This window comes from Scyliorhinus torazame, chromosome 10 (genome assembly GCF_047496885.1).
Source record: "Scyliorhinus torazame isolate Kashiwa2021f chromosome 10, sScyTor2.1, whole genome shotgun sequence".
NCBI classification, from domain to species: domain Eukaryota; kingdom Metazoa; phylum Chordata; class Chondrichthyes; order Carcharhiniformes; family Scyliorhinidae; genus Scyliorhinus; species Scyliorhinus torazame.
In genome coordinates this window covers 41,015,953-41,028,093 of record NC_092716.1, presented here as the reverse complement: position 1 = coordinate 41,028,093, position 12,141 = coordinate 41,015,953, and the positions used below count along the sequence as shown (strand labels likewise).

Here is a 12,141-nt window from a genome sequence, read left to right as displayed (position 1 = left end):
AACAGGGAAATGGCAAAGAATCTAAACAGTTACTTTTGCGTCTTCAATGAAGTTGATATCGAGAATCTCCCAGAAATATTAAGTGACCAAGGGCCTTGAGAAACTGAGGAACTAAAAGAAAGTGGTATTAGTAAAGAGATAGCACTTGAAACGTTGACGAGATTGTAGGTTGATAAACCCCCTGGATCAGATGAGCTTCATCCCTAGGTGTTGAAGGAGGTAGCTATGGAGATAATGGATGCATTGGTGGTTACCTTTCAAAATTATATAGATTCTGGAAAGGTTCCTCTGGACTGGAAAGTAGCAAACGCAACCCCACTATTTAGTAAGGGAGGAAGTGGGAGAATTGAGAATTACAGACCTGTTAGTTTGAGGTCAGTAGCAGGTAAAATGTTTGAATCCATTAGAAGGGATGTGATTTAAAAAATTACTACAGCAGATATATACACACCCTGACCCATTTTAAAATGATTACCTCACCACATACAGATACCAATATATATCTATATATGCCAATTTCTTACATTCATTATAGGTAGATGAAAAAAAGGCAGAATATTTCTTAAGTGGTGAGAGGTTGTTAAATACAGGTGTCCATAAAATCATAGAATACCTACAGTGTAGAAGGAGACCATTCAGCCCATCGTGCCTATACTGACCCTCTGAAAGAGCAACCCACCAAGCCTGCTCCCCCACTCTATCCCTGTAACCCCATAACCCTACCGAACCGTTGGACACTATCGGCAATTTAGCTTCAGCAATCCACCTAACCTGCACATCTTTGGACTGTGGGAGGAAACCGGAGCACCCGGAGGCAACCCACAGATTCATCATAAAGCACCTTCTGAATCATGCAGTTATATAAAGTTACTTCCTTCAAGCACTGCTTACTGCGACGAGTTCTTTACCTGTTTAAGACCATGTTGAAGGTGGATGTCTGGAAAAAATATGCAGGGTCTTCTGCATGTATTTGACTCTCAAGGGAAAAAGATATTTTATCGATGGATGTGAGGAGAACTTCTGAAATATTTTCCATCTAAATACAAAATTGAAAGTAATGATAGATGATTTTGTATGTGCAAATATTTGAATCAGCTTTCACACATTTTCTATTTTTAAAATATTTTACTCAAGCATTTGCATAAACAGAACTGAAAGCAGTTGTGAAATTAAACAACGTATTAAATAACCACCATACACTCCCTCCTGCCTTACGCCCTCATGTCCTGCCTTCCCCATTTTAACCCCTTTAATCACCCCTGCCTCTTCCCCTTTGCTGACACCTCAATCCTTAAAAAAGTAAATGAACGGCTTCCACATCCGAACGAACCCATCGACTGGCAGCACGGTAGCATTGTGGATAGCACAATTGCTTCACAGCTCCAGGGTCCCAGGTTCGATTCCGGCTTGGGTCACTGTCTGTGCGGAGTCTGCACATCCTCCCCGTGTGTGTGTGGGTTTCCTCCGGGTGCTCCGGTTTCGTCCCACAGTCCAAAGATGTGCAGGTTAGGTGGATTGGCCGTGATAAATTGCCCTTAGTGCCCCAAATTGCCCTTAGTGTTGGGTGGGGTTACTGGGTTATGGGGATAGGGTGGAGGTGTTGACCTTGGGTAGGGTGCTCTTTCCAAGAGCCGGTGCAGACTCGATGGGCCGAATGGCTTCCTTCTGCACTGTAAATTCTATGACTGACCCCCCTCAGGGCGAACTTGGCCCTCTCCAGCCTCAGGAATTCCACGAGGTCGCTCACCCACACCCCCTCTTTCGGTGGCTCCGAGTCTCTCCACCCAAGTAAAATTCATCTCCAGGCAATCAGGGAGGCAAAGGCCAAGCCATTGGCGTCTCTTGCCACCCTGGACTCCCGGGTCTTCTGACACCCCAAACGTAGCTAAATCGGGACGCGGGGCCACCTTCACCCCCAATATCACAGACATTACTTCCGCAAACCCTTTCCAGAACCCCTTCAGCTTCGGACATGCCCGAAACATGTGGATAAGGTTCGCGGGCCTTCCCATGCACTGCCCACACCTGTCCTCTACTCCATCAAAGTACCTACTCATCCATACAGCCGTCAAATTTACCCTGTGAACTACTTCAAACTGAATACGGCTGAGCCTCACACACGACGAGGATGCATCCCCCCCCCCCCCCCGAAGTGCCTCCTCCCACATCCCAGTCTCCACTTCCGCCCCCAGTTCCTCCTCCCCTTCCGTTTAATGTCCCCCATTGGAGCCCCTTCCCAATCCATCAGCTGCTTGTCAACCTCGGACACCTTCCCTTCCCCTATCCCCTCCCTCAACAACGCCTTAGCTTGCAGCCCCAAGGGCGGCAACCCGGGAAAGGAAGGCACCTCCCTCCTCACAAAATTCTGGGCCTGCAGGTACCTGTGATGATATGCATAAGTAATCATGTATATAGCGATAGACAAGACCTCCAACCAGCAGGTGGCACTAGAGAACAACCACATGACAGTGTTACCTCAGGGAGTCTGGAGACAGTCTTTGTAGTAGATAGTCACACTTTGTAGTATCTCTTAGGTTATTTATAATAATTAGAAGTTTTTGATAATATTCTTATGGTTATATAACCCACATTATTGTTGAACAATAAAACTTTAACTAGTCCAGAACTAGACGATCTTTAGTGCATTTATTCCGACTGGCCAAGCACCAGAACGTAACAGTACCTAAAACCATTCCCCCTGGGCAGTTCATATTTTTCCACCAGGTCCTCTAATTTTGCAAAGCTGCCCCCTATGAACAGGTCCCTGAATTACTCAATCCCTGCCTGTCACCACTGCCGAAACCTCGCCTTCAGCACCCTGTGTGCAAACCAATGATTATCACAGATCAGTGCCCACCCCGAGGCCCCCTCCAGTCTCAAATGCTGCCTCCACTGCCCCATACCCTCAAGGCCGATACCACCGCTGAGTTCACGGAGTACCTGGCCAGTGTGAATGGCAGAGACACCGTCAACAATACCCTTAAGCTCGTTCCCATACAATAAGCCGCCTCCATCTGCCACCCCCCCCATACCGACCCCTCCTCCACTACCCATTTCTTGACCATTGCGATATTTGTCATGGAGTAGTAGTTCATTACATTCGGCAGCGCCAACCCCCCCCCCCTTAAGGTCTTAAGTGGGTCGGTGCAGACTCGATGGGCCGAATGGCCTCCTTCTGCACTGTATGTTCTAAATAAAAAAGCTTATTTGCCTAATCACAAACCTAAATATTCCATACACCAATACAATCAGACAATGTAATACAACATCATCGTTTATATCTACTCTTGCTATTAAAAAAAGTTCCATGATGTACTCAAGAATTGTAACTGAAGCTGTTTTCTCAATATACCCGAAAATGAGTTTATCACAGGAAATGAGCATTTTAAATTATTTAAAATCACTGAAAATGACTTTAAACAAATTGCTGTATTATTCAAACGTTCCCTTGGGCAGTGCAATGTAACTGGGAATTCTTTCCTGCTGGTTATGCATTATGTGATGTGTAATGAAGTCAGCAGAGGCTTTGCGCAGATCATCATTTTGGTTGTATGATTAACATCTCTACATAAACCTCTCATCGTGTTTTGCAAGAATCTAGAATGTGGGCAACCCCATAACTTTTCTTTTTGTGGCAACAAAGAAATATAACAGGAGGGAAAACTGGCGATGAGGACTCAGGCGAGAAAAATCACTGAAAAAAAGATTCCATTGACTAACAGTGGGATGACTTTGGGAATCGGTCTCGCGCATTCACAGACATCGGATACAGATGCAGAAAGTTTTTTTTTTAAAATTTGACCACAACTGTGAGTAAGAAGACCAACAGTCGGGGAAGATTTGCTGAAGTGCATGGGGTCTGAGCTACAGCGGTCATGCATATGGCGAAGCTACATGGGCTGCAGGGAACGGGGATTTCAAAGACTGCCGACTCTGCATGGACCACTACTCGGGGAAACAGTCAAACGCCAGTCAGACAAAACAGGAAATAATTTCTAGTTGCTTGTTAAAAAGAATTGTTTGTGCCATACTTTCCATTAAAACTTGGAAGGGAGAAAGTGTAGATCTTAAGAGCCGGGATCCAAAAAATGGTGGGAAAAATGGGCGCCATGGACGTGTTTGATGACGATTATGAGACATGGAATTCATATGAGGAGAGATTCCAATTATTTCTCAATGCAAATCAAACACCGGAGGACCTAAAGGTTGCAAGATTTCTCAGCTCAATTGGCTGATAAATTAAATTCACCATTCGTTTGTTAAAAATAAATAGGCTTCGGCTATTTTGATTGAGTTCTTTGATGATGGTCGAGACAATGCTTTGATGAGTTGCATATGAACTTTCAAAAGGCACAGGGCTAAATCGCTGGCTTTGAAAGCAGACCAAGGCAGGCCAGCAGCATGGTTCAATTCCCGTAACAGCCTCCCCGAACAGGCGCCGGAATGTGGCGACTAGGGGCTTTTCACAGTAACTTCATTTGAAGCCTACTTGTGACAATAAGCGATTTTCATTTCATTTCATTTCATTTTCAAAAGGCATTTGACAGGAAACACTGACAGTTATTAAATGAACATGGATGAACTATTAATTAATAGCAAAATGGATGTCGATCATTGTGGTAGTATGCATTAGGGGTCATGTGGGACTGCGCAGCCATGATGTCATTGGCTGACAGATCCCGGGTCCTGGTTGGACGTTGACCTCTAGCTCCGCCCTGAAGGCAGAGTATAAGTACCTGGAGTCCTCCCCCGCAGGCAGTCTACTACCGAATTGCGGGGGAAACAGTCAGCTTAATAAAGCCTCAACGACTTCACTCTATTCGTCTCTCGGAGTCTTTGTGCGCTACAATTTATTAAGCGTGCCTAAAAAGGACTATGGAGCTCAGGATCATCCCGGAATGCCTGAGGATCAGCCCCCACGCAGTGAACGCGGCAGCAGCTTTCAAGCATTGGCAGACATGTTTCGAGGCCTACCTCAGAACGGCCACCGGCCGGGTCACAGAAGACCAAAAACTACAGGTCCTGCACTCGAGGTTAAGCACGGAGATTTTCTCTTTCATCGAAGACGCAGAGGATTTCCAGACGGCGTTCGCAGCACTGAAAAGTCTCTATGTCCGCCCAGTAAACCAGATCTACGCTCGCTATCAGCTCGCAACGAGACGGCAAAGTCCCAGAGAATCGATAGATGAATTCTACGCCGCGCTACTAATTTTGGGACGAGCCTGCAGCTGCCCGTCAGGGAACGCAATTGAACACACTGACATGTTAATGCGCGATGCTTTTGTGGCAGGTATGAACTCCTCCCAAATCCGCCAAAGACTTCTAGAAAAAGAGTCGCTAGGACTCTCAGAGGCACGGGCCCTAGCAGCCTCCCTAGACGTGGCCGCGCGAAATACCCGCGCCTACGGCCCCGACTGCGCGGCAGCCCATTGGGCTCCGTACGTACCCGTCGCGACAAACCCACCCCCCCCACCGGACACCCCACAGGCTTGCGCAGTCCAAACGTCAAGTCGCACCGGGGGCGCCCGCTGCTATTCCTGCGACCAGGCGAAACACCCCCGGCAGCGCTGCCCGGCCCGCGCAGCGATCTGCAAGAGCTGCGGGAAAAAGGGCCATTTCGCGGTTGTGTGCCGGTCCCGCGAGGTCGCCGCTGTCCCGGGAGAACAGGGAGCCCTGCACGCCGCTTACGCTCCCCAACCCCCCCCCAGCGCCCCATGTACGACCCGCAGGCGCAGCCACTCTGGGTCCCGACCACCGCGGTCCCGGGAGAACAGGGAGCCCTGCACGCCGCTTACGCTCCCCAACCCCCCCCCCCGCGCCCCATGTATGACCCGCCGGCGCTACCACTTTGGGTCCCGACCACCGCTCTCCACGGAGAAGAGGGAGTTCTGCGCGTCTCTAACGCCCCCCAAACCCCCCCCCCCCCCCCGCATGACCCGCCGGCGCTACCAATTTGGGTCCCGACCACCGCTGTCCCCAGAGATGAGGGAGCCCAGCGCGTTCCTAACGCTCCCCAACCCCCCCAGCGCCCCATGTGCGACCCGCAGACGCCGCCATTTTGGGTCCCGGCCACCACGAGGGGAGGAAGGGCGCCGCCAACTTGGACCACCCCAGACCTGTACGACGCATGGGGGTGGCCATTTTGTCCACCCCCACCGCCATCTTGTGACCCCCCAGCCATGTGCGATGCATGGGGGCAGCCATTTTGTTCATCCCCGACGCCATCTTGGACGGCAACAACGGACCCCAATGTCGACGGCTCCACGGGGTTCGAAGAAGACGCTCAACTACTACAACCACGTCTCGCTTCAATAACGCTGGACCAAGCTCGGCCCCGGACACTCCAGACGACGACGACAACGGTGCTGATAAACGGGCATGAGACACCATGCCTAGTCGACTCCGGGAGCACGGAGAGCTTTATCCACCCCAACACGGTAAGACGCTGTTCTTTGACCACCCATCCCAGTGCACAAAAGATTTCCCTAGCTGTAGGATCGAACTCCGTACAGATCAAAGGTTTCTGCATAGTTACCCTAACGGTGCAGGGGAGGGAGTTCAAAAACTACAGGCTCCACGTCCTTCCCCAACTCTGCGCCCCCACATTACTGGGATTAGACTTCCAGTGCAATCTACAGAGCCTTACCTTCAAATTCGGCGGCCCAATACCCCCACTCACTATCTGCGGCCTCGCAACCCTCAAGGTGCAACCCCCGTCCTTGTTTGCGAACCTCACCCCGGATTGCAAACCCGTCGCCACTAGGAGCAGACGGTACAGCGCCCAGGACCAGACCTTCATTCGGTCCGAAGTCCAGCGGCTACTAAAGGAAGGCATAATCCAAGCCAGCAATAGTCCCTGGAGAGCACAGGTGGTAGTAGTGAAGACAGGGGAGAACCAAAGGATGGTCATAGACTATAGCCAGACCATCAACAGGTACACACAACTATACGCGTACCCTCTCCCCCGCATATCCGACATGGTCAATCGGATTGCCCAATATAAAGTCTTCTCCACCGTGGACCTCAAGTCCGCCTACCATCAGCTCCCCATCCGCCCAAGTGACCGCAAGTACACAGCCTTCGAGGCAGATGGGCGATTATACCATTTCCTAAGGGTCCCATTTGGCGTCACAAACGGGGTCTCGGTCTTCCAACGAGAGATGGACCGAATGGTTGATCAACACGGGTTGCGGGCCACGTTCCCGTATCTCGACAATGTAACCATCTGCGGCCACGACCAGCAGGACCACGACGCCAACCTCCAAAAATTCCTCCAGACCGCTAAAGCCTTGAACCTCACATACAACGAAGACAAGTGCGCTTTTAGCACCAACCGGCTAGCCATCCTGGGCTACGTAGTGCGCAATGGGATAATAGGCCCCGATCCCGAACGTATGCGCGCCCTCATGGAATTTCCCCTCCCGCACTGCTCAAAAGCCCTGAAACGCTGCCTGGGGTTCTTTTCATACTACGCCCAGTGGGTCCCCCAGTACGCAGACAAGGCCCGCCCTCTAATACAGACCACGACCTTCCCTCTGTCGACAGAGGCTTGCCAGGCCTTCAGCCGCATCAAAGCGGATATCGCAAAGGCCACGATGCGCGCCATCGACGAGTCCCTCCCCTTCCAGGTCGAGAGCGATGCCTCCGACGTAGCTCTAGCGGCCACCCTTAACCAAGCAGGCAGACCCGTGGCCTTTTTCTCCCGAACCCTCCACGCTTCAGAAATCCGCCACTCCTCAGTGGAAAAGGAAGCCCAAGCCATAGTGGAAGCTGTGCGACATTGGAGGCATTACCTGGCCGGCAGGAGATTCACTCTCCTCACCGACCAACGGTCGGTAACCTTCATGTTCGATAATGTACAGCGGGGCAAAATCAAAAACGACAAGATCTTAAGGTGGAGGATCGAGCTCTCCACCTTCAACTACGAGATCTTGTATCGTCCCGGAAAGCTGAACGAGCCGTCCGATGCCCTATCCCGCGGCACATGTGCCAACGCACAAATTAACCGCCTCCAAACCCTCCACGAGGACCTCTGCCACCCGGGGGTCACTCGGTTTTTCCACTTTATCAAGCCCCGCAACCTCCCATACTCCTTAGAGGAGGTCCGTACAGTCACAAGGAACTGCCACATCTGCGCTGAGTGCAAACCGCATTTTTTCAGGCCAGATGGTGCGCACCTGATTAAGGCTTCCCGCCCCTTTGAACGCCTTAGTCTGGATTTCAAAGGACCCCTCCCCTCCACCGACCGCAACATATACTTCCTTAATGTGGTGGACGAGTACTCCCGCTTCCCATTCGCCATCCCCTGTTCTGACATGACCGCGGCCACAGTCATTAAAGCCCTGAACACCATATTCACACTGTTCGGTTGCCCCGCATACGTCCACAGCGACAGGGGGTCCTCTTTCATGAGTGACGAGCTGCGCCAGTTCCTGCTCAGCAACGGGATAGCCTCGAGCAGGACGACCAGCTACAACCCCCGGGGGAACGGGCAAGTAGAGAGGGAGAACGGCACGGTCTGGAAGACCGTCCTACTGGCCCTACGGTCCAGGGACCTCCCAGTTTCCCGGTGGCAGGAGGTCCTTCCGGACGCCCTCCACTCCATCCGGTCACTACTGTGTACTAGCACTAATCAAACGCCTCATGAGCGCCTTCTTGTCTTCCCCAGGAAGTCCTCCTCTGGAATGTCGCTGCCGACCTGGCTGGCGGCCCCAGGACCCATCTTGCTCCAAAAGCACGTGCGGGCGCACAAGTCGGACCCGTTGGTCGAAAGGGTTCACCTCCTTCACGCGAACCCGCAGTACGCCTACGTGGAGTACCCCGACGGCCGACAGGACACCGTCTCTCTGCGAGATCTGGCGCCCGCCGGCAACACACACACCCCCCCGACACCAATCACCCAACCCCCCCCTTCCTGCCACCGCCGCACCCCGCGACCACCCCCTTCCCAGGAGGATCAGTCCTCCTCCCAGGCCCGACCAGGAATAAAGCCCAAGCTGAAACCGTAAGGCTCCCGGAGAAGACAACACCGGAACAAGCACCACCACCACCGGGGCCGAGGCGATCGACACGGACGACCAGACCGCCCGACCGACTCGTGGCGTCGATCTAACAGTACAATGTGGACTTTTAACAAGAACGTTTTGTCTTTTTCTGACGATTACTGTAAATAGTTTGAAACAAAAAATAAACCTTGTACATACTGTTATAACATGTGAAAGTTTTCCTCCCAGGACCAGCCTTGTAAACCCTTACCACCATGCGAAGCATCACCCCGCCGGGTTCATTTTTAACAAGGGGTGAATGTGGTAGTATGCATTAGGGGTCATGTGGGACTGTGCAGCCATGATGTCATTGGCTGACAGATCCCGGGTCCTGGTTGGACGTTGACCTCTAGCTCCGCCCTGAAGGCGGAGTATAAGTACCTGGAGTCCTCCCCCGCAGGCAGTCTACTACCGAACTGCGGGGGAAACAGTCACGCTTAATAAAGCCTCATCGACTTCACTCTATTCGTCTCTCGGAGTCTTTGTGCGCTACAATCATTAAACCAGAATGAAAAGAAAGGATAACATTAAAATAGAATCAAATGGAATGAATTGTCTCCAACGTGCATCAAAACACAGGTCAATAAACATATCAAAATGCAGGCCAGTTTAATACTCAAGTAGCACATGGTGCAGGCAATTCTCTTGCTTTAATAAGAATCTTTTGCAAGATCTATACTGTAGCATTCTGTGTATTAAAGATATAATCCATCTGTAATGCACTGATATTTGAATTAGTCCAAAATGAAGGAACTTTTAACTTTTCCAAAATAAATTCAAGCAACCTAATTCGATTTGATACCAATTGGTTATTTTTGATACAATTAATGTGCTTTCACTGAGCTAGCTCTTCCCACTCAAATATTTTCTTCCTGCCACATTTCATCATCTCAATGCCCAAGCAAAACAACAGCAGACGTCTGCTAAGAAGGGTCAGAGTATATTTGAAACAGCCTCACGATAGCCCTGCATAATTCTGCACTGCACACTTCTATTTGTGTAAAGTATCTCCATAAACAGGTGGAATTTGAAAGGACCAGTTAGCCATCCACTTGTCACATAAATCCAACCACACTCCCATTTCACTCCTGTTCATTAGCTCCAATGAAATTTGGCTCCCATTCTCTATATTGAAAATGAAGTCTGACTAATGCTAAGTGTTGCACTACAAATAGAAACCATACTAGTGGAAGGAAGATTACATTGACTTCTCAACTAACTTTTTTTATTTCAATCCCAAGCCATTCAATGATAAATATTCAAGTATCTTTACCTTCTCTTTGTCCACATCAAGGTTTTTATTTGACATTGAAGCGGACAGCAGATTGCTAACCACATAAAGACCAGATTGTGCTGCAGACAACTTCCACATGATGTCATTCGGTCTTTGAACAGGAAAAGACTCCAACTTGTCACTCAGGGTCAGAAGTATGTTACTAGCTCTCTCCTAAGATAAAGAAAGAGCATTGGAAGTTTTCAAAATACATATAGCCTGTAATACATTCCATCTGTCAAAGTCCGCTGTGATGTTGAAACCCATTTAATATCTATTGTTCAATCGAATGCACAGCAAGCCCTAGCCATTCTATCCTGGGGTTCTCGACCAACAAACTAAAAAAAATCCCCAGGAATTCAGCAATGAAGTCAAAAGGCTTTCATTCTGAATCTTTGCTGCTGACTAACAAATATTGGCGCGTTCACGTTTCAGTTCCTTTTTGTCTCTTGCCCACATGACACGAGGAGCATAACTGATGCCCATCACTTCAGTTCAAAAGTCTACCGCAGAAAAGAACTGTTGCCAAAGGAGTTGTGGGTACCCTTCATAGAAGGGCCTACCGAAGGAGGCCATTCGGCCCATCGAGTCTGCATCAACCCTCTGAAAGAGAATCCCATCCAACCTTTGGATCCTAAGGTTTGTCATAGCCAAGCCATCTAACCTGCACATCTTTGGACGTGGGAGGAAACTGGAGCACCCGGAGGAAACCCACGCAGGCACGGGGAGAAAGTCCAAACTCCACAAGGACAGTCATCCGAGGCTGGAATTGAACATGGGTCCCTGCAGCTCTGAGGCAACAATGCTAACCCACTGTACCACCATGCCGCCCCCTCCTAGAAAATGAATATAAGCCTTAGAAGTCCAAGCCTTGATATGTAACCTCAGAGGGCCCCTATAGCCGATGGCCAACTGTACTTGAGGTTCTAAAGAAGCCATGGGGCGCAGAAACATTGTCATCTAGAATCTCTCATCTCACAACATTTAAGAAGCATTTAGATGAGTGCTTAAAATGTGGAGTTGAGCAGGGTTTTGTAAAGGTAAAGTCGCCATAATCCCAAATGACCATAAGCTGCTTTCCCCTTTGAGGGGGGGAACAGACTGGTGGTGATTTAACCTGAGGATCACCACATCACAGGTGAGGGGCAAGGTTGAGAAGGCGGGGCCTACATGAATAAACTCAACTGGTATGGGAATTGAACCCATGCTGCTAGCCTTACTCTGCATTGTGAACCAGCTGTCTAGCTAAGTGAGCTAAACCGGCCCCCAGGGTTTTGGATAGTGCAGCATAGCCCCTGTGTCATTATATTCCAATCCTCTATATATAAAAGCGAGCATTTCATTAGCCTTTATGATTATTTCCTGAATTTGTTCTTGGCATTTCAAGGACCTATGCACCTGAACCCCCAAATCTCTTGGGACATTCACTGTACCTAACCTCTGCTCTATCCTTTCTTGGTCCAACATGGATAATGTCACACTTGCTTACATTAAATTCCATCTGCCACAATTTACCCATTCACCTGGTCTGTCAATATCTCCACAGATAGCTCCACAGAGATTGGGGGAGTCATCTTTAAAGGGCGCTCCGATCTGCGCAGAGAATAAACTTACTCCCACCCCCAAACATACACTGAGGATTCCCCACAGGCATCGGGGCAACCCCCGCCCCCCTCACAGGCATCAGCCCACCCCGTCACATGCATCGGGGCACTCCCCCCTCCTCGGGAAAAGCGCCCCCCCCCCAATACATATATAGGGAGCCCCCTCATTGCGGCTGGTTGGCACTGCCAGGGAGGCCCTGTCAGGTTGGCAATAACAGGG

General features: G+C 50.0%; 1 protein-coding gene across 1 annotated transcript in view; it reads right to left on the bottom strand.

Annotated features, from left to right (window-relative positions):
- The window catches only part of LOC140430215 (polycystin-1-like protein 2), a 157,051-nt gene that overhangs the window by 109,478 nt on the left and 35,432 nt on the right, over positions 1-12,141 (bottom strand). Inside the window, exons 10-11 of the mRNA XM_072517652.1 lie at positions 10,318-10,491; positions 909-1,036 (exon numbers count right to left, since the gene is read on the bottom strand). Of these exons, the coding sequence (XP_072373753.1) occupies positions 909-1,036; positions 10,318-10,491 (302 nt within the window). The remainder of the gene's footprint in view (positions 1-908; positions 1,037-10,317; positions 10,492-12,141) is intronic.